This window comes from Apis cerana, linkage group LG10 (genome assembly GCF_029169275.1).
Source record: "Apis cerana isolate GH-2021 linkage group LG10, AcerK_1.0, whole genome shotgun sequence".
Lineage (NCBI taxonomy): Eukaryota > Metazoa > Arthropoda > Insecta > Hymenoptera > Apidae > Apis > Apis cerana.
Window position 1 is genome coordinate 8,147,872 of NC_083861.1, and position 22,519 is coordinate 8,170,390.

At 42.8% G+C, this 22,519-nt stretch overlaps 2 protein-coding genes across 6 annotated transcripts in view; one reads left to right on the plus strand and one right to left on the minus strand.

Moving 5' to 3' along the window:
* Positions 1 to 3,796, plus strand: part of LOC107993614 (beta-1-syntrophin) — a 298,727-nt gene extending 294,931 nt beyond the window's left edge. For both annotated transcript variants that reach the window (XM_062080047.1, XM_062080048.1), the window contains exon 8: positions 133 to 3,796. In XM_062080047.1, the coding sequence (XP_061936031.1) occupies positions 133 to 225 (93 nt within the window). In that variant the 3' untranslated portion in view covers positions 226 to 3,796. The remainder of the gene's footprint in view (positions 1 to 132) is intronic.
* An 8,649-nt stretch (positions 3,797 to 12,445) lies between these two features.
* Positions 12,446 to 22,519, minus strand: part of LOC107993608 (unconventional myosin-IXb) — a 75,366-nt gene continuing 65,292 nt past the window's right edge. For 3 of the 4 annotated variants that reach the window (XM_062080056.1, XM_062080057.1, XM_062080059.1), the window contains 15 exons: positions 21,794 to 22,080; positions 19,294 to 19,465; positions 19,015 to 19,187; positions 18,760 to 18,919; positions 18,572 to 18,688; positions 18,210 to 18,445; positions 17,955 to 18,144; positions 17,360 to 17,637; positions 17,080 to 17,269; positions 16,714 to 16,885; positions 16,436 to 16,647; positions 15,942 to 16,204; positions 15,411 to 15,683; positions 15,198 to 15,297; positions 12,446 to 14,728 (listed from right to left, as the gene is read on the minus strand). In XM_062080056.1, coding sequence (XP_061936040.1) covers positions 14,571 to 14,728; positions 15,198 to 15,297; positions 15,411 to 15,683; positions 15,942 to 16,204; positions 16,436 to 16,647; positions 16,714 to 16,885; positions 17,080 to 17,269; positions 17,360 to 17,637; positions 17,955 to 18,144; positions 18,210 to 18,445; positions 18,572 to 18,688; positions 18,760 to 18,919; positions 19,015 to 19,187; positions 19,294 to 19,465; positions 21,794 to 22,080 — 2,981 coding nt within the window. In that variant the 3' untranslated portion in view covers positions 12,446 to 14,570. The remainder of the gene's footprint in view (positions 14,729 to 15,197; positions 15,298 to 15,410; positions 15,684 to 15,941; positions 16,205 to 16,435; positions 16,648 to 16,713; positions 16,886 to 17,079; positions 17,270 to 17,359; positions 17,638 to 17,954; positions 18,145 to 18,209; positions 18,446 to 18,571; positions 18,689 to 18,759; positions 18,920 to 19,014; positions 19,188 to 19,293; positions 19,466 to 21,793; positions 22,081 to 22,519) is intronic. The other variant, XM_062080058.1, reaches the window with a different exon arrangement.

The window sequence follows — 22,519 nt, forward strand, 5'->3', positions numbered from 1 at the left end:
CTACACTACCCCTCAAGCACTTGCGATTCCGGATCGTTTCCCTTTATTCCCAGTGGATTCGGCTCATTTCTACGAATCCGTTTCACCGAATCAAATCTATCTAACCATCTTTCTCCCCGATCAAAATTCCAGGAGCTGGACCTCGAGAGCTGTCCCAAACCGATCGTGTTCGTCCTCCACAACTTCCTCTCGGCCAAGATCCACCGGCTCGGGCTGAGCGCATAGGGGTACGAGGGGGCCCCCACGGAGGCCCCCGACCTGCCGCCCCACACCACCAGGTCCGTCACCAGCGTCTTCCTTCACTGAGGCTCTGCGCGCCAGACTCAACGAGGAGGAAGAGAGAAGGGTGGCAGGCAGGATACGAGAGAAGAACGAGAGACCCACGCATCGCTCGACGACGGACCACAACAAGAGAGACACGTTGGCCAGCTTCCACCTTTTTATTTCCATCCGGAGATCGCCACCACTCCCTAATTCCTATTAGGGAAAACTGCAAACTAGCGCGCTCTTCCGTATTCACGCATTCGATTCTACGAGCGAGGACGTGCGCACAAGGACGAATCTCTCCTCGATGGAAAAGACAGAGTGTACGAAACAAACGGATGGCTATCGAATAGAGAGAAAGAGAGAGAGAGAGAGAGAACGATCAAAGTTATTCTAACGCGCAATTTTGCAGGAAAGTATCAGCACGTGCAACAAGTAGGCTAGAAGGAAGCGGAAGGAAGGTCACTGCTGGGTATCGTAACTAATCAACGCGCCTAAGTAACCGATTAAACTTATCTACCTAAAGTAAGAGGAAGAAAAAAAATGTAACGAACGAGAGAGAAAAAGAAAGAGAGAGAGAGAGAGTGAATGGTGGGTGTATTTAAAAAGAGAAAGTGAAAAAACTGCTCCGATCGAACGCTCGATTTCGGGGAACTAGCGGAAAAGCTGATCAATTACTGTCCAACTGCCAACCCGTTTCGCTCTTACATCGAGGATCGATTGACCCTGCAACTTCGACCTCTCTCCCCTTGCCCGCCGCTGCACGCCAACTTTCCTCCTCTCGGGTATAAATAAAAGGGCGAAGAAAATAGAAGGCGAGGAGGAAGGTTGGGAGAAAGAATCGGGTACGATACGTTGTCGAGGCTCTGCAGCAAACCTTTCCCCTATAACGAAAGCGACTTTAAAAGAGTCGATGGGACGTTGATGATCTCGGTGATTAGTGAATTAATAACGAAATTTCACGTCTAACCCATTTTCGTTCCGTCGATACTTACGGACGGATTCTCTTACTCGAGTGAATCATATTTATTTCACTCGTCAACGAGTGAACGAATTTCTCCTCAACGATCCATTTCTCGAGAAATTCGAGAATCTCGCGATTTTCAAATGAGTAAAATTCGAGAGAAACGAGAGAACGGAGTGATAATAGTGGAAACTTGGTCGAGGCGGAGAGGTTCGACGTGGAATAACAGGGTCGAAGGGAGCAACGGGCTAGCGTTAATAGTTGTTTTGTACGATTCGTATTCTTAAACGCGAGTAAGTGTAAGATGCCAAGAAACGTCGATGTGTGTACCGATTGGCCGCGATCCCATCGAGTGGATGATAACTCGAGATCGATTCTCGCTTCCACGCCTCCCCTTCCAAAATTATTTCCATCTTCTTTCGTACAACTCGACCCCTCCCAACATCCCAACTTTCACATCCGAGCAACTCTCCAATTGTAAATATAAGCCATCGTTGCAACTCACCCAACCCGCCCAATTCCGATAATATCGTTCCACGTGCCGTGGGTGTCGCAAAACCGAGTAACAAGCCGGAAAACACCGTGGAGGAACGAAGGTGAGGTCGATTCGAGGATCGAATTCCCATCCTGTATCGAGTTATCGCGCGGAACAAGATGCAAATCGTCGGCTCGCCGCGGAATTATTCGCATTAGAGTGTTGTTGCGAATATCATCGATGATGAGAGAGAGAGAGAGAGAGGTATATAAGTGTTGTTCGTATAAGAATGGAGCATTCTTTTTCATCCGTTCTATAGAGACCGATATTCGATCATGATCCTCGAGAAAAGAGGAGAGGAGAAGAGAGAAAAGGAGAAAGATTGGTCGAAGGAGGCCGTGCGATAATAAGAATTTTGACGTTAAGTAGAACGTATCAACGAATCCACGTAACGTTCATTGTACCCGTTTTACGTCGTTTGCCGAGTTGTCGTTCCTTTCGCGGTGAATGGTGAAATTATATTACGTGAAACGAACGAAAGGAGAGGAGAAGATCGATTTCACAATCTGTTCTCGCGTGTGTATCAATGTTAGATCGGGACGATGATGGAAAATTCGTGATAGTTGGAACGAAATGTCTTCGATTTTATAAGAGATCGAAGGATCGTTTAACGTTGAATAATAATTCTGATGAATCGATTTTGAATTGTAGATTCGCGGTAGATGATATCCGATGCGATTAATCTCGACGTGACCGCTCATTAACATTCTGTTTTAACGTGGATCGTTGTATAAGATAGGAACGAGCCTGTGTATTATCCTTTCAACGACGCATCACCTCGAGATACATTTTAAAAATAATATTTTTCGCGCGATTTTATATTAATATTTATTTAAAATTTTTCCACCAATTTTAATTATTTATTTATTATATAAACGAGTTTGCACGATTCGTAATCAAGATCATCGCCATCGGGAAATTTAACGTCTAAGCGACGAAGCCAGAATCCGGGAAATACGCTCGAATCAATGCCAATTACCGTTAAAAGCCGGTCAAAACTTGACGTAAAATCATCGATCACGGGAAATCGACTTAATAAATATCGCTTGTCAAAGAGTATTTCGAACGCATCCATCGTTTAACGCGTTAAAACGATGGGAAAAAAAGCCGGGTATCCGAAAGTGGCTCGAATGAGCCGCATTACCCGCCAATTGTAGCACGATCAAAAACAATCCGACCCAGTTTTTACCACAATTTCGCGCCCATTATCAAAATTGCCCGGACGCCATCCCAGAGAACTCAATTTCACGGAACGAATGTGTCGTTCGTGGATGATTGGAGGGTGGTGGTGGCGCGGGCGGGCTTGACTGGATGACACGAAAATGGAATGGAGAGATCACGGTGGTCGGTTCCGTCGCGACGAAATGAAATTATACACGGATCGAAATAATGAACGATGCTCGAATTTTCCACGTTTATTCCGGCTCGAAATTCGTGTGAAACGCGATACGGGAGGATTCACCTGTCCTGTCGTATCGAAAAACCGAGGGCCCTATTTCCAAATGGAAATTACCGAAAGTAGAAAAACCTGTAAATGAGCGGACACGTCGAGCGAATTAATCGAACGATTTCATCGTCACAGCGAATCCCGCGAAAGGAACGCGAGAGCGTTACAATACACGCGCGTTGCGATACACACGCGTGTGAAAACACACATATATGGAGATGTAGAGGGGGAAGGGGGGAAGGCGCGCGGGGGGGGGGGGGTAGAAGGTACATTCGCCTGGTGGACGTCATTAAGCGCGAGGATAAGTTCGGAACATCGACGAGAATTAATTCAGTTTGAAAGGATTTGCACGTAAACTGTGTATTTTTCTAATGATTTTAGGACGCGGCTGGTCACGGCTCGTTCTTTCGTTTTTTAATCTTTTCTTTTTTTTTTCTCTCTATTTTCGACTTTCACCCCTCTGAAAAATCGAATCGGGGGTGAAACGGGACACACGGTCCTCCTGCGTTTTCATTTCTCTATAGGTTTAAGAGAACGTTAACGTGTATATCTATGAGTTACCAAATAAATGAGACCGGTTAGAAAATTGATCGTTACTCTTTTCCTACCTTCCTTCTTGAGTTTAATTCCAGAGATTGGAAAGGAATCCTAAGAAATGATCTCGAGGTAAGTATGTAATTTCTTTTCGACGATAACGAAAAACATAATGAACGTGATGTAGAATTCGGAAGATTGTTCGAAATATTGGAAAATATTGTATAGATTAAAATATCGAAATAATTTTTCTACTTCTTTTCTGTAAAGGATATCTAACTTTTTGCTTCTTTCGAATGAAGCGAGTGTACACTTTCAAAGCATTTCTTTCCCAAGTGTCCATCGATCTAGAAAGGTCGACGACGTATTCGAAAGGAATCGCGACTATGCGCGACAGGGAGGAGAAGAAGAAGAAACTTTCAAGACTTTGTCATTTTTATCGTTGAATCCGATATCCAGCCCCGGTGATTGGCTCGCGAAACTTTTCTGATCTGTCTTCCGTCTGCCTGCAGCGATTCCCTATATTCTTTCACCTCCGCCAATATAGAGATCTTCTCTTCCTCCCGTAGAGGTTATGTCGCACGTAAATCTCGCCAACGTCTTGAAACACGCGTTATATCCAATATTTTTGACTAACTTTATCGAACAATACGATAGAAATATTTTTTTCGAATTGTACACGAATAATTTCGCGAATAAAATAACGAAATGAAAAACATTTTCGATGAAAAGTGATAAATTAAATCGTAAATAACGAATGGTAAGATAAATTGCAAATAGTAAATTAAACGCGACATATAGAAAGGAAAAACATTTCATGCATAAAATAAAAATACAATTAACATTTATTTAGAGTACTTACAGAGCCGATAATGCCACGATGATACCACAATGATGCCACCATGATGCCGCCATGATACCAGCTCTCAAAATGGATGCACTTATCGCGAAATATATTATACGCATTATATTACGCATAAAGATACGTTAATACGTTTATTTCAATTACTAAATACCGCTTTTAACGGGGAAAAAAAACGTGTATACATGAAACGATCGCAAAATTCACGAATTCTAACAGTCAAGATGGACACGATTACTACGAAATATTAAACACGTGTTATACTATGCACGAAAAATCATCAAGAAGTTTCTAGTAATTACTAAAAATCGATTTTAACGAAAAAAACACGTGTATACATGAAAAAACTGCAAAATTCACAAATTCAAAAAATCAAGATGGACACGATCACCGCGAAGCACTATACTGCGCATAAAAATACGTTGAGAAGCTTCTATTATTAAAAATCAATTATTAAAAATCGATTTTAACGAAAAAAAACACGCGTATTCACAAAACGAACGCAAAATTCACGAAAACTAGTATTCAAGTGGATTGCACAATATTATATTACGCAAAAAAAAAGACGTTGAAACGTTTATTTTAATTATTACGCATAATTTAACGAAGAAAAGACGCGCACGCAAGAAATGGCCGAAATCTACTGAAAGGCAAACGAAGGAATCGCGTGATTTCCCCCACCGCGTTGCCTTCGTTGTCGAACGTTCTGCCGAAAATGTAAACATACGGCGCGGCGTTCAATTTCAAAACATTTGTGATATTAATGATTTGCGAATATTTTCATATAAAATTTTGCAAATTTATTCTCTAATATATTTTATGCAAGTTACTCTCGGTCAATCATATTCAGGACAATGTTTATCATTGAAGAATTTATTTTCGAGAATTTTTTTTTTACTTTTTCATTTTCAATATACGTATAAATTTTTTAATGTGTATTTAAAAAAAAAAAAAAGAATAAAAATAAAAAAACAACCTAAGAAAATTAGTAGTCGAAGTTATATTTAAAATTATATTGAAAATCAAGAAAATAATTTCGAGACAAGATTAGAAGAGATTTCGAGAGATTCTAATTATGGAAATTGATACAAATAAAATTTGATATTGAAATTGTTAATAGGATCGATACACGAAAAGTATAATTGATACATTAGCAAATATTAACTTTGTCGAAACAACACGAAGCTTTAATTAAAACTACAACCGTTCCTATTTAAACATTCATGATTGGAATTTGATGTTTAATACCAATTATTCTATTTCCATTGAAAATTCTATTTTCAGATGCTGTTCTCATTTTGCATGAATATTATTATTTTCACGTTTTTATAACAAGCAATATATATCTGTAATATATTAATATTTCAAATTACAAAAAATAAAAAAATATTATACGTATATTAAAATCGAAATAATCCCGAAGGAGCGGAATCACGATAAAATTCTAAATTCTCAATTTAATTCAACATAATTTTCATAACGAACCGTCGAAATTGCATCGATCATCGGCAACTCTCGTGAATTCTTCGGATCAACGGAACGGATTCCTCCAAAATATCGAGAGTGACACGATAAGTCGGAGCCGGCCTTATTTTTTACAACGTGTTGGGCCACGATAACGTAAACCCTTTCCTACTTCTAGCGGCTACCCTCTGCCTAACCACGCCTAGAGTACGCCGCTCTAAGATTATAAGAGCAGACTAACAGAGTATAATTCACCATTGTTATCCCGCATCATGGAGACCCGTAATGATACGTTTACTCCATAGAATTTTATCTCGGCTCCACCCCCGTCTCGGTTCCCGCAATTGTAGGGTACCACCCCTTTTTCGCGAGCATAGGTAACCACGGAGATAATAAATCGTACAACCGAGTAAAAAGGAGGACAGGTGGCTACAGGTGGGATAGAAGATATACAATTTCGATTGATTAAATTTAAGGCTAGAAATAGAAATTAATTAAAAATCCAAAATTCCGTGACTCTGTGTAAATTTTACGATTCGGTCTCGATTCGGTTCAGGATGATTCCAATTAATTTGTCGTTCCAGATAAATCTTTCTTCGCTATAATTGCGAGAATGATAAAATTTCAGCAAGCGATCGAACGATATTCGGGGATTATTAATTTCGCAACGGACGAAAATAAAACGGCCCTTTGTAAAAATCATAATTTAATATTTATGAGGATCGATATATCGTGATAATATATAGAAATTTATATCGTTGTTGTACGAAAATTTTGTCGAATGAAATTTTATTCTACAAAAATATTTAGGTAGTAAAGTATTGGAATAAAAATAAAATTTGGAAATTCACGAAAACGATGGGAAGGGATATCACGGATAATGTGATCTCAGGTGTTCGAAGAAGAACGCGTTCGAGTATATGAATAATGGAAACGATAATGGTTCGAACGAGAAACTTCTAATTCGATGATAATAGATTTTCGATCAGTATCCCGTAATTTCTCGATTCGAGCGAATTTATCTCTTATAATTCGAGCGGTAAATATTTCATCCCGAATAAGTTGTCGACCGATTATTGATCAATACCAATTCATTTATACTTCCATAGAATTATCGTTACAGAAATAATTGAACTCGTCTCGCTCGAGTTCGTCGAACTTGATTTCAGTTCGACAAAAATTCTTCGAGAGCAATCGTCAAAATGCATCGAAATCAGGTCCTTAACCTTATATTCGTTCCATAAAATTAAATTAACCATAATAATTCGTCGATCCATCGTTGTCACCGCCAACGCCATTCTGGAATCACAATCGATCCTCTGGATTCGAAGATAAAAAATATCGCCACCGATAATAATCCTCCTCTCCCCATCCTCTCGTCCTTCGAATCGTCGAAAACTTTTTCCACGCGGAGATTCGCGATGACGAAAAGGCTCGAGCTTCACGACTTTTCGATCAATTCTTGCCGACGCGCATCAGGGGGGAAACGCGCAAGTTTTACGCGGGAGATTTTTCCCGAGGAAAGGTGATCGAGCGTGGCTGAGCAGGGCTTTACCTTGACTGGCTGGGGCGATAATTCCACGCTTTTTGCCATCGGCCGCAGTGACGCGAAATGTGCATCCCATCCGCAAGAAACGTTCGATCGAAATGCAAATTTCGGTCACGGGCTATCTCCCGATACGCCACGCGTAATTTTGATCTCACGAAATTCCTCTTTATCGAGAATTGATCTATGATCGCGCCTCGGAACGTCGAGCCGGATACGTGGATTCACGAGCAACCGATAAGGCAACTTGTTACCGCGCGTGTAAAACGAACGAAATCGTTGTGAATGGAGGAAGAGAAAAATGGGATTTGGATTCTTTTTTTTTTTTTTTTTTTTTGAGGATTATTAGAAGGAAATATTCGATTCGACGGAATTGTGGTCGGGAAATTGTGGAAAATTAATGGATGGTTGTCGTGAGTCGAGAGGAACGAAGAGCGAGCAATTTTCGTTAGCGGTCCACTTTGATTTCCCCAAAGTAGCCAAGGATCTTGTTACTTAATCGGTACGACGACGCGGCATGCAACGTTTCATGCATGAAAATAATTTCTTTTTTTTTATATCAAAAGAAATCTCCCTCTCTTTAAGCAAAACTTACGACACTTCTTTTCCTTTTTAGCGTTCTCGAAAATCGTGTTATTCAATCCATCGACAAATTTCTCAACAAATCATTCAACAATTTCTATTATATCCAGATACAAGATGCATAGAGGTATCTAAAATTACCTGGCGAGATACGTTTCCTCCAAAAAAAGAGTTATCCACTTTTCTTTTCTTAAAAGAAAAAATGAAAAAACCATTTTTCCACCACGTTGTTCAAATACTAACAAATTTCCCCCTTACAGCGTAAAAAAAAAAAAAATCAAGTCGTTGGAAGCTATATTGCGAAACCATAGAAAAACAACGCGAGCCAATAATCGAAATAGTCCAGAGGAAGCTGGTGGCGGAATTTTTATTTTTTTTTTTTCCTTTTTTCTATTTTTTTTTTTTTTCGAGAGGGAGAAATGATAGGGTGACCGATTGAAATGCAAATCGGGCCGAGGTTATTTCGGTGTACACGTAGCCCCGTTACAACGGCCCAAATTCGATCGTTTCCTTCTCCCATGGGTTTTTCCGTGTCGCAAACAACTCGTTGTCGGTCGAGGGAACAAGGGAGGGGAGGGAGGTAGAGAAAAAAATCTCGCTGTCGAAACCGATTGTTCGATAGAGGCCTCCTCCTCTGTCGAAACTCCTCCTTTAATCTCGTTGGTCCGTATCCGTGTTGGTACCGCATGACTTCCGGTGAATTTTCTCGGCCGAAACGCAAAACGCCGTCCGAAACGAAGAATTCCGACCGAGATCAGAATTGAAAAATAAGAAGAAGGAATAATAGGACGAGGCTTTAAACAATTTCGATACATATTGGCGATTTTAAATTGTTGCTTGCCTCCGTTTCCAAGGATATTTTCTTCTTCTTTACCGGGAAATATCTGCGAAGATTCGCGTGCATGGAATTTTAATAGCCCGATGTTTGGAATTTTAATATTTCTTCCGGGCTTGGAGCGGAAATCCTGACCGTTTTATGGATTAATAATCCCTCTTATTTCGCATTCGTGGTCCGTTGTTATAAATACAGTAATCGATTATAAACCGCAAAAGGGAATTACGAAGTTAGATTTTTAATTAAGAAGATTTTTTTAATTCGCAATGAAAATACGAACAGTGTACGAACGTGAAATTTTACGGGGGTTATCCGTTTTTTCATCGGATGGGGCAAGAGTCTTCGTTTCGTGGCGCGACAGACCGTAGGAGGTGGTGTCTCGAATCCGTCCGCGGTTATCGACGATATCTCGCGGGAACGTGGGAAGGAAAAATTTCAAAGTTCAATATCCGCGATATTGTGTCTCGTGGAATCAAAATCCTTTGTTCCCTCCCCCCGATCGACCGATTCCTCGTCGCTATAGAGAGGGGGGATCCCGGGCGGAGATTCCAAAATGTGTGTTTCTGTTTTGGAAAAAAATAACTCGCGGAATTTATAAGCTCTGAGGATCGAAATTTCGTGGGAATAAAAAAATAATCCAGGAAACCTCTCGAAATTATTTTTCGAGATTTTTCGAGAATTCGAAAAATTTTCATTCTCATTCTCGCTGCACCATTAATAAATTTTATTCCACCCCCTTGGAAATTTCTCTCGGTCAGATTTTTTTTCACGCCCGAGTTAATATTTCGCCGGATATATTCACAGCGATGGCCGACTTCTATGTATAATTCAACGTCAACGAAAATACTGGGCTCGGATTTATTCCCAACAGTGTGCGAATACTCTCTCTAAATTCCATTAACCTACGAACCGAAAGTGTTACGTTATCGCCCCGCCGTCGAGATTTGTATATTTCACGAGATGGCGCAGCATCCACAAAGGCGGCCAAACCCCTCCAGAATTCATCATTCGACGGGGCCTATTTTGTTCATTATCCGACACCTACTTCCGTTCCGTAGAAACCATTCATTTTCCATTCCAACCACCGATCTCTATTATCACGCGTAATTACGAATGTTGAGTTAATATTTCATCGGCTCTTCCTGCCAATCGCGAGCCAAGGGATGATCTATGTTTTGTAATATTTGAAAAAAAATCCTTCTTTCGTCGTAATAAATTTTTACAGATTAATTTTATAATGCGGTATTACTTTATCACTCGTAGGGGAGATTTTGCCTCCCACTCATAATCTCGTTTCACGCAAAAAGTATCCTCGATCTGTCCAAAATCGAGGGTATTATCTGTAAAATCGTATCTTTATTACATTACATCGTATTACGCTGAAATATAGATTAAATAAAATAAAAAGAAAAAACTTTCATTCGATTCGCAAAAATGTGGGAACACCGATTAACTGGAGATAATTTCAAGTAAAAATTTTCGTTATGGAAAAATATTGGTCAATCGGTGTCCATAGATTAACCAAGCTGTGACGATAGTGTTGGGTACGTACCGTCAACGAAACGCGAACAAATTCAACCAATTAATCGTTCGTTTCGATCTTTCTCCTCTCCTCCTTTATCATCCTTCTTTCCCTCCAAACATACGAATAAACTCGATTTATCCTATATCCTCATGATGAGTACACACGTCGCTCGATGAATCAAAATCTGCGAATCTTTTTCCACAAAGTTTTCCATTTTTCGCCAAATTAATTGTCCCAAAATTGCTATCCACGGAGAAAAATATATTCCATATTTTTTTTTATTCGACACAAACGGATCGATCCATCGATCGTTCCAATTTTCCGCGACTGGAAAGGCGGTGAGAAAGGAGTGGAGAGGGGGCAAATGTTAGAGAACGCGGCTGACACCGAGGAATTCTTATTCGCCGATTCCTTTTGCAGCGAGCATTCTTCCACCCGCACCGGAAACGAGACGCGCCCGCCCGTTTCCTGCCGCGAGCGTCGCGCTAAATGTCGGACCAGCGCGGCATACGAGGAGAAAATTAAATATGAGAAGGAGGGAGGAGGGGTAACTGGTGTGAATCGTGTGCAAGTTTCTCGGAATTGCCGAGTTTCTCGAGATGGAAAGGGTGCAGCCACCCTGTAGTAGGATAGTAGGTGTTCGCGATAAGATTCGCATTGTGATCTTTGTTAACTACGCTCGAATTCAGAACTGCGGAACTGCGCTCCCAATAAGGGATTCAATTTATTCGATATCGAGTAATTATCGCAAGATTCTATTTACGATTCCTTTGAACTCTCTCGTTAATTTAATTCGAATATTCAAACTTCTCGACGGCTTGTTAAATCGATTTGATATAAATATATATCTTTTCAAATACCGTACTTTAAACCTCAAGAGAAGAAAATTAATCTTTAGGACAAAAGTAGGATATCCTCTGCTCCATTCTCGATTCTTCGTTGCAAAGTTATCCTTGAACACGATGATCAAGACGCTTCGTTAAAGTACGTTTCGTTGCACGCAATTTCACGCGTTATTTTGCGGGTAAATTTCAAGTATCTGAACAACACCTTCCTTTCGGTATTATTAGCCGAGCGATTAACCGAATTCCTGTCCACAACCGATGCGGATCAAATCTGGCCTGGCGGGAGCGAGTCGATCGAGTTACATAAATTTTCGTGTACTCCCGGCTCGGAGCTATGTTAATTAAAAGCTAATTAACACCGGATCGCTCGTTAATACGAATCGTGCGATCCCACTGGAAGCTGTTTGTTATTAAAGGCCCTCCTAACGCGAGACGAGGCCTTTTACACGAATCACGGGCAACAACACGTGCGCCCTGGTCACGTGTACGGATAAAATTGTGATAAAATTACTCGTCTCTTCGACACGGAGATTGCAGCGATCAACAGGGATTTGAGATAAGGATTGACAAGGTGGGGAAACGAGCGTGAAGGAGGATCGTGAAAGAACGAAGAGGCGAACGATGGGAATTGCGAATAGATGAAAATGAAAGAAAGGATGGCGAGGCTCTGTGACGTAGTGGAAGTTAGTAATCTGATATTTTGAGCATGGATCATCGAGACGCATTGTTGAAGAATAAATTTTCGTTCAGAAACAATTTGATATGGTAGAGATGACTGAATAGCATTCTGAAAAAAAATAAAAGAAAAATTTGACATAGTAATAAATTATGGAACAAGGATAAAGGGAAATTTTTTGGAGGAAAAAAAAAAAAAAAGAAACGTAGAAACATGGATAATTAACTATTGAAGATAAGACATAAGACTGTTTCTCATAGAAAATTTTAGGGTCGCGGAAAATTGAATGTATTCTTGCAGTGGATCGAAGAAGATTACGGAATTTTTCGTGGAATTTGGCGAAGGAATAAGAAGATATTCGTGTCGTTGTTATTTTCAAAGACGCTTATATTTTATTCAAAAATATCTCGACGTACTTACAGCTTACCCATACGCATGCATCAGGCTCCGGTATCTGTAAACTACGTACCATTCGGCATACATACTCGTATGTACATATTCTCGAGACGCTGAACTCGGCAGAGTTTCACTCCACCGCTGTTCCTCCTCTCAATGGACGCTTATCGTTTCTAACTGAACGAGTTTCGTATTATATCTACAAAGCGCACTCACTCACTCACTCGCTCACTCACTCTCTCTTTCTCTCTTCTATCTACCTTTCCCGATTCAATGTTAGAAATTGTTATGATTATCGCGATAATGAGATAGAGTAACTTGTTCGATTAGACCTATTCTTTATAGATATCGTCGAGCATATTGTCTTAATCGAAGTCGATCTCTTTAATATAATACAAATATACCGTGGAACGGCCAAATCTCGCTTCCATCTATCCAAGTTACTTTTTTTCCACTAATTAAGAAAAAGAGGGGAAAAAAGGAAAGGGAAAAAGAAAAGAATCAAAATTTGGACGTTCCACTTGGCAGACTTCACTTCTTCTCTAGAAATTGGCACTAAGAATTCAAAGACAGACAGAAGGAATACTGTTTTGCAAATAATCCTCTAACCACTTATTACATGCATCGATTCGTCCCTCTTACTTCCTCTTAAATTCCTCTCGTATATTGCGCCGTATCAATCTATCATCATTTCGTTAAAACTTGGAGTTTTTCCGAGAAAAAACAAAAAAAAAGAATCGCATCGTTGACAAATTTCATCGAAAATTTCTCCCCTTCTTTCATCATTCGCGGTCCATCACGGTTCAGATCGTGTTCATCATTATCTTTACACGATCGAACAAACGCGGCACTGCATCAACTGCGTAAAGCCTAGTTTTATGGCTGGATCGCGAGACTCGGCGGCGTTTAACGGGCTAACATGCTCACTAATTCGAAAACGCGGAGGAGGCGGACTTATCTTGCGTGGAAGACGAACGCCGAGGAAGGGGAGGGGGGTGGTATGGCTGCCACCCACGCGGAAGGAGCGAGGAAGACGAGACTCTCGAGCTCTCGAGCGAACGATAAGCACCGCGTGAAACTCGCAACGTAATTAATTAAAGGACAAAGTTCACTGTCCTTGCCGCGATTCTAAATTCTAATCTCTCCGCTGCATCGAACTGCAACCGATCGTAAACGCAACTCTTGCAATTGGATACGATATTATTTTCCGCTTTGTTTTTCCTCCTCCTCCTTCTCCTCCGACCTTTTCATTCGATATTAATTAAACTGCAATTTTCATCCATGGTGGAGAGGATTTTTTTTTGTTTTTTCTTCTTCTTCTTCTTCTTCTTTTTCTCCTTCGCGATGAAAAAGAAGGTGGAATTCGTGGAACGACAAACGGGAAGGATTATCGATCCCTTGGAGGAAGGGGATGAAAAAGAAGAAAAAAGAAAAGGAGGAAAAAAGAAAAGAACAGAGGATGATTGTGACAAGTTAATTGGAAGTCGAAGAGCGTAGGAATGAAATTGTATCCGGAAGTTCATCGAGTAATAACGTTTACAGTGGGTGTGGATACACGTTTGTTTTCCATCTGCGGGTTATTTTTATCTCGAAGTGAAAAAGTTGGGGAGGGGGAAAAGATCTCGAAAGAAGCCGGGGGAAAAGGATATATCAGGGAAGATAGAATGTCAGCATAATTGCGGATTAACCCGTTGGTAGGAATATAACAAAGGGGAAAGGATGGAATCGCGGGTGGAAACGGAGATTCCATTCGAATCTTTCTTTTAAATTAAAAACCATGCATCGTTACATCCTGTAATTTTCTACCTTCATTTCCGTGAAATCCTCTGTCCATTTTCTAATCCCAACGAAACAACACTCTCTCTCTCTCTCTCTCTCTCTATTTTATAAATATCTAATGAATAAAAATTTCCACTTATCCACCAATCTTCTGCGAATCGACCATCTTTTGATTGAGAACAAATTTAACGAAGTCGAGTGTTGCTCGCGTTATTATGTAAAAAAAAAAAAAGAAATGAGAAGAAAATAACGATGGAGGTTTAAACACGGCGTCGTACGAGTGACAAAAATAAGGGACGGAAATAAATAACGCGTTTCAGATGTTAATATTACACGGTTTCAGCTCCATGAACTGATAGGGCACGTGCAGCGTGGTGTTGTTGTGCTCCACCAGCAGGTGACCTCGCCTGGGAGACGCCCCCACGACCAGAACCGTTTCACCCTTCAGCAGGACCACCTCCCCTTCACCCTCTTCTGGAAAGAACAATAACTCTACCCGTATTTGGAAAACGAAATCAAATATGCATAGTTCCAGGCCAATTTTCCCAGATCTTTATCTTTCCCATGTATTAAATCAGAATTCGTATCTTTCGTCAAATGATTAAATGCTAAAACTATGGTACTATTTAAAAATAGTATTAATTTTGCCGAAACAACTTGTGCATTTTTAACAATCGTAAAAACCAGATTCTGAAAATAGTAGCTTGCTTTTATAATTTCAATATTAATCTCTTCGGCAAATTTTAATTTTCTCTTCTTCTTCTCTCAATTTAATTTAAAAAGAAAAAACTAAACCTGTATATATTACACATGTATATAATCAAAAATAACTCCGTTTCTTTAAATACCGCGATACCGATATCGATATAAATATTTATAATTAAGAACGGTGCGCCAATTTCCAAGTTTGATAAGACTTTCACAAGAGCGGCCATCCTCTTACCTGGAAATGGCATCTTCATGATCCTGGTCTGCGGATAGCCCAACTTCGTGTTTCCAGTCACGGTGTAGGATCTGCTTGGCGGAAGCGGAGGCGGCCGTTCCTGGAACAAAATTCCGTACACTTTTCGTTTCATCGTTTCTCGCGTAACGACGCGAAAACTCGTGGAGAAAGAGAAGGAGAAGCATTCTCCCTCCCCCACCCCTTCTTGCTTACCAAATCCAATCCGAACAGAGTGCACGTTTGCTGGATCATCTTCTGGTCAGCGCACTTCTCGGATGGATCGGGCGGTGGAGTGCCGGCGATCGGCTGAGGCCTCGGCCGTGTTCCGGTTCCGGTACCCGTGGCCACCGTCACGTTCCTCTGCACGGTGCCCGTGGTCGTCGAAGTAGGTTGTTGAGATTTCTTCTGCCCTATACCGGATGTCACCCCTATCGTCGTCTTCCTGAGAGGCCATCTTCTTCGCACTCGCCATCCTCTCCACGTTGCCTACAGATAATTCTCATTTTTATTCCAACAAATTCTTTCTTTCTCTCTTTCTTTCTTTGGAATTTGGACACTTTTTACACGAACGTTTTTCTATGAGCTCAATTTTATGATATCGTAATTATTCTCAGCTGAGTTATTCTTTAAGGGAAGGTAGAGGATAGAACGAAATTAAAATTTTGTTTAAGGGAAAAAGGAAGAGAAGGAAGATGTTTCGTTCGAAAGATTTTTCATTCGCAATTAAGGAAATTATCCATTTACCTGTATCACGGTGGCGGCTTTCCTCCGCGTTTCGGAGCGCAGGTTCTCGAGCTGTTGCCTAATGCCCTCGCTAAGGAAGATGTGCCTCTTGCCGAGCGCCCAGCTGGTGCTCGCGCCGAATTTGCTCTTCAGCTGCTGCGCGTTCTGCAAGATGAGCTTGGTGTCCTCCACCGCTTGCTCCTCGGCGCGTCGCAATTGCTTGAACGGCGCGATAAGCCTGTACCTCGCGTTGAACGCCTTGAAACGCATCCGATGGGGATATCCTGCAATTTACCCGATATCCAATCGATACTAAATGATCTCAAAAAGTGACTTTAAGATATATATATTCGTGCATTTTTAAAAGAGTTATTCTTCTTCGAGTTTCTCGGCGATGATTTCTTTTTTTTACCCCCTCGGAAGACAAATGGCCGACAAGGGCGCGCGCGTGGATAAGACGAGGAGATCTAGCGCGCGTATGCAAATCCCCTGTCGCGGATAGTTTCAAGACGTACCGCCGGCCATTAGGTTCACCGTCTCGAGGACCTGGAGGGATCGTATCTGACGCATGGTCACGCCTCTGTCCAAGTGAAGGGGCGTCTCTGTGCCGTTGCTCCTGATGCACCTGACAAAGTGGGGCCTCGCGTGGACCAGGGTCCTCAGCAGATTGTCCAGCCTCGTGTGGAAGTCCTGCGTCAACGTCGAGATCGGCTCGTCCCCGTTCAACCTGGAAAAGAAATCGCCGACAATCGCGATGTCTCTCGATATCCTCGCGAGGTCAACGTCCTCTTACAGGTCTGTGTGCGAGGTAGGCGATATCCTGAAGCTGACACCTCTTGGCACCGTGTCGCTCGCGTACAGGGCTTTCAACTCGCTGCCGAACAAATGGGTAGCGAAACCGAAGCTGCACGTGTGCTTGTAGAACACGGCCACCAGGTCATCCGGGACCACGTCCTTGTTGGTATCTTTTCCAGAGAGAGAAGAAAATTTGATTGAATCTTGTACACATTCATTCGGACAAACGTTTATGCAAATCGGTGTAGGATAAATATTTTTTTCGATTCCTTCCGCAACACATTTTTCACGAACATGGATTTTCGATTCTAAGAGAGATGGTAGATTCTTTTTCTATCCAGGAAAAATATTTTTTCTTTTTTACCCAAGAAATCGGAAGCGTCGTAGGTGACCCTGCCAGCGAAATGTTGAATCCCGAAAGACCTGCAATCGACGGTCCTCGGCTCGAACAATCGCGGATTCTGCTTGTGCTGAACCTTCACTTTCGCCACGTAGCTCTCAGCCGTGCCTCGTATCGAGCATTCCACGTCCAGCATGCTCAACAATCCGGTCCTCTGCGAAACAGATCGCGATATAGCAAATCGTTCGGTCTCGAGTCGAAATTTTGAAAGTGGGAAGGATGGTCGTTCGAGGCGATCGATTACCAGGGACGAGATGAGATCGATACAGGGCACGTTGTCGACGTAGTCGACCTCCACGTCGCACCGGATGCCCTCGTCCCGGCAACTCTCGATCGAACTCTTGAATATATGCGTGTTGTAGAAGTGTTGCATCGTCTCCGCGCAAAGGTTGATGCACAGATGCTCCAGCTGGCTCGGCTTCGGGTCCTCGAAACCGAACATGTCCAGGATCCCGATGAACCCGTCCGTCGCGTGTCGTACCGCGTTGTTCAACGCGGTCATGCTTCTGGAACCGGTACCACCTGCGCGTGACACGAGAAAATCGACACTGATATCGAGATGGAACAAATTTCCGAAATTGATAACCGATTGATAAATTTATTCTTCAATTTCAATCTCAATGTCTTCCTTCCTAATTTTTTCTTTTTAATATACTCCTCGTGAGACAAGTTCAAAAATCGACGAGACTCGTCCACGGATTTTTCGATTAGAGAAACAACGTGGTGGAACGTTTGGAAAAATTGCGAAAGAACGAAATCCTCTTATACGTTTTCTCACACTTTTGATACGCGAGAATAGGGAATCATCTAACTCTTGGCAATCAATCGAGTGCTCCTACCCGCAGAGCTGCCAATAGTGGACGCGTGTTGACTGGTCAGCTCGGCCTGGTTATGAACAGACTCGTTGGAGTCGGACGACAAGGTGCCGAGGGTGGAGCCTAATCTCTTCAAGCTGTTGGCCCTCCTCACGATCGTGGCAACGGTGCGGCAGTAAAGAGCCTTGGCCAACGAATCCCTGGTCATGTTAGACTGCGCAAACGAACAACCATTCGTCGTGATTCCTGCTCAAAGGCCGAAGGAACGAGTCGGCATACCATGTTCGCGTCGCAGACCGACTTCACCAATTGGCCGCGGGCGTTGTGGGTCCTCGAGGTGAGCCCTCTGAGCAACGCTGGGGGCGGCACTCCCAGGAGGGCCGCGACCGACGCCAACTCGTTCTCGCCGATCACCCCCACCTCCACGCCAGGACGATCCGTGAAACCGACGTTGCCGAGGATCAACACCGCCGCAAGTACTCGGACCACGTCCAGAAAGGGTATACCCAGCACACCTGTCCACAATTTTTTCTTTTCTTTCATAAAAGAAATTACAGGAAACCTATTCTTATTCCAAGATTTCGATTTGGAACTGTTTTTTGGATATTATCGCGAGGGAGGAGATTTCGAATTTCACGTACCCAAGCAAGCTTTCCACGCTTGAAACCTGATCGCGTCCTCAGCCTCGTCCTGCCTGGTATCCCCGTGCTGCAGATACCTAAGGTTCTTCAGGTTGTAACCCTCCAAGTTAAGTTTGACTGGCGAGTGAGATGAATATCGTGAATGCAACGGCGCAAACAAGGGAAGATTAAGAAACTCGTTCCTTTACCTCGTTCCTCGTGCGACAGGCCGGCCAACATTTGGTAAAATATGTGATAATTCTTCTCGTCGGGTAGGGGCCTGATCACTCGAGTCTGGTCCAGAAAGTAACAATGTATCTTCGTTCTGTACAAGGCGCCGTCCGTCACTTGGACCTCGATAAAATGACCCTGAATAAAAACGATCGTTTTGCAATCATTCCATCCGCGTGGATTAAAAAAAAAAAAAAAGAGAGAAAAAAGGAAGAAAAAGAATAAAATTGTACTATTCTAGAACTTTCTGAATTGGTGGCAGTCTTTGCGGATCCCAGAGACCTCAGAACCGTGAACGCCGCCGCCAAATGTTTAAAAGCATCCGTTTCAGGACCACCTCCCGCCACGTCGAACAGTTGCCTTAGTAGCAACATGGAGGCGTACGTCTTCCCGGAACCGCTCGTTCCTGAAAAAGATGGAAACAATATAATATTCGCGAATATTCTCTCGTGAGAGAAAGAAAGAAAGAAAGAAAAAAAGAAAGCAGATTCGAATAGCGGATGATCGTTTACCGGAAAGAATGATGGCCTGCGGGTATCCAGTTTCCGACTGCTGTCTCACGGCCTCCTGAACGACTTTGTTCAGCTGGGGCGCCAAAGGTACGGCCCTGGTGCTCGTTAAGGTCAATGGATTCCCGACGTCCGTATATGGATTGATACAGACCAGTATGGGGCCCACGTTTGTCTGAAACGCGTTTCGATTATCTTACTCGTCCGATTGTCGGTCCGCTTGGGACCACGGGGGCCCCTCATCTTTGCGGACGACGCGAAACGAGACTACTTTTTCCTGTCCCGTCGTCCCGCTTTTTGCATCGTTATCGCGTATCAACCGCGTGGGTTATGGATGCCTAGATGCTTTGCAACGCAGCCAAGATTAATCGATCCGATCTCGAGATCGGCATTTATCCGTTTATCGTTTTCTCCTTTTCCAATCGATCGATTTTAAACATTTGAACATTGAAGATAATTTGTCAATTACCGTCGTTCGATTCCTTTCAAATTTTTCGATTCCTTTCGATCGGACAATTCCTCGAGGATTTTGTCGTTTTATTATATGCCGAAAAAAAGAATTGTGAACAATTATCGTCGGAGAAAAGGGAAGAACTTGTTTCCGATTCTTTATATTTTTCTTTCCAACTCGCGTAGACGCGATGATTCGATTCCGTTTTAAAAATTTTTTTTAACCAATGATCGTTCCCAATCGTGATCTTACGATGGATCGTTAATTATAACTAGAAGGAAACTACTATTACCATTACTAATAATCGACGAAACATCGATCGACAATCTACAACGATCCTCTTTCATCTCGATCCCGAAAATTACATCTTTTCTCTCAATTTTCAACGATAATACGTGCAACTGGAAGGAGAAGAAGCGAAAAAGCAAGAAGAAAGAGCGAGAGAGCGAGTTGAAAATAAGTGTAGCCAGGATGAGAAAAACGAGGAGCCGGGATGAGCGAGAGAGGCACGAGAGATTACGAAGGAGGCAGAGAGCGGAGGAGTCGACGTGCAAGGAGCGGCGAGGCTTTGGCGGGTCTCGATTCCTATTAGAAGCCCACCTAGAGAAAGCAACAGCCATGCACGAGGAACAAAAAGGGGGGAAAAACGCCCGAAAGCCGAGTGGGGGGGAGAGGGGGAGAGAGAGAACCGGTCCTATGTCGGGCCCCGTGGCCTCTGATTCCTCGCCTCGATTCCCTTCTGCTCTCTTGCGAGCTTTCGAGTAACTCTCTCGTACGATCGAGCTTAGATCCCTTCTCAACGCGACCTAACACCCGTTCCCTCCTTCCTTTATTTCGAATCACAATTCGCCGTATCTGATTAATACTGAGATGGTGAATAATTTTTTTTTTTTTCGTTACGTGTTTGTAATTGAAGTGCTTTTTTATTTACAACAAACGAAATAACGTATCTAAATGTTGTATCTAAATCAATACATCGATATATATTTTATTAAAAGAAAACGAACGAATACGAAGGAGGCGGGAGCAAGGCAAACGACCTGAAACGACAGCGCAAATAATTTATAAACGCAAAGAGAGGAGCAAACAAACGCGGGATGTACAATAATAAACCCCCTGTTGAAACGAAACGATCCGATAATGACGGCCGATAATTAATCCACGGGATATTCGAAAGGAGATCGCGTTCTTCGCGATGGCAAATAATTGTCGCCGCCCACCGGAAACCGCCGACCATCTTTTTGCCACCATCTTTTAGCAGACGCGATCAAACCGCTTGATATCTGTCCAACGGTCAACCACGATATCCCCATCCACGGGGATTATTATTATTTTCCTCCTCCTTCCTTTCTTTTCTTCCTCCCAAGGCATCCCCCCCCCTTTCTCCTCGCTCTCGACGACGACCCATTGAGAAACTCGACGAAATCCCTTCTTCTTTCGAGGGGATTCTTACGAAGAGGGGGGGAGGAAGAAATACCCGGCCACCTCGTTAAATTCGATAAACCGGCGGAGCAAAATACGGATAATCGATAGCTAGGGGGGATCGTCGAGAGGATCGTCTCGAAGAGTTTCGTTAATTGGCGCGGATAGATGGAGATTGAGAGGAAGAGGGGGGGTTTCGTGTTATCGAAAACGATTTTCGAAAATAATATCGATGGCGTTAAATGATTCGCGGACGGGCGGTATCTCGGGTAACGGGGCATTCATCTCAATTAGAGAGGCGGCACGAACTTATCGTGTCCTGTCGCCACTATCGAGGCCGAGAGTGATTGATGCACCGGCCGATTGAATTGGCGAAGGGCGAAGAATGCGGTGGCCGATTCGTTCTCCTACAACCGCGATTATAGAGAAATGGCGAAGTTGGATTACGCACGATATCCACGCCTTGCCGTTTTCTTAAATCGTAACTCGCTTACGTAAAATAGGAAACGGATCCTCTGCTCGATTTCACAATTTCGAGCGATAATGAGAACGACGTGGTGGCAATTTTCGTACGAGAAGAATAGGAGGGAGGTTTAAATCCGTCGATCGGGACAAAGGGGAGGAACTCACGTGGTACTGTTTGGCGCAGAATCGAGCTTGCAGACATTTGAGCACCGCGTCCTCCGTCAGGGGTCCAGGTAGATGAATGAGGTCGTCCAAGGCCGTGGAAGTGGCAGGCCCGGGAGAAGCCGCGGCACCTTTCGGGAGACATCGATGCTGACCCTGGTTGCTCTTCGCGTTTTTCACGTCGGCGATGATGCTGGAGATCGGCGGCGAGCGCAGGCAGCCCAGCGCCGTCACGCACGACACTATACCGTCGTCCGGGATCCCATTGTGCCGCTTCGGTGGATCCAAGTCTGTCCAAACGTGTCAAACGCTCGTTATTATATCGATTTCTACTTTCTTGTAACGCATTGTTCGAAGATAGCGTTACGTCAGTTTAAACCGAATCGAACCGAGTCACATTCACTGGTTTTACATCTTTTAAAAATTGTTACGCGACACGTTAAACAATCTCAATGCTGCAAGTCCGATTGTTACAATTTTTCTTAAAATAATACTTAAGGTTAGAAACCGAGTCGCGTTGAGATTAAAATTTTTAAAAATCGCATTTTTTTTCTTTCTTCTTTTTCTTTTTAACGTCGCGTAACAATCGAGATTAAGATAAGAAATATAGTAGTAAGCGTTGTTACCAAACATTTTCACTCGGAGAACAGAAAACGGGCGGAGGAGAGAAGCGTGCGAGAGAAGCGTATTCAAACGTATCGCGGTTAACTGTATCCCGTGTGCAATTTC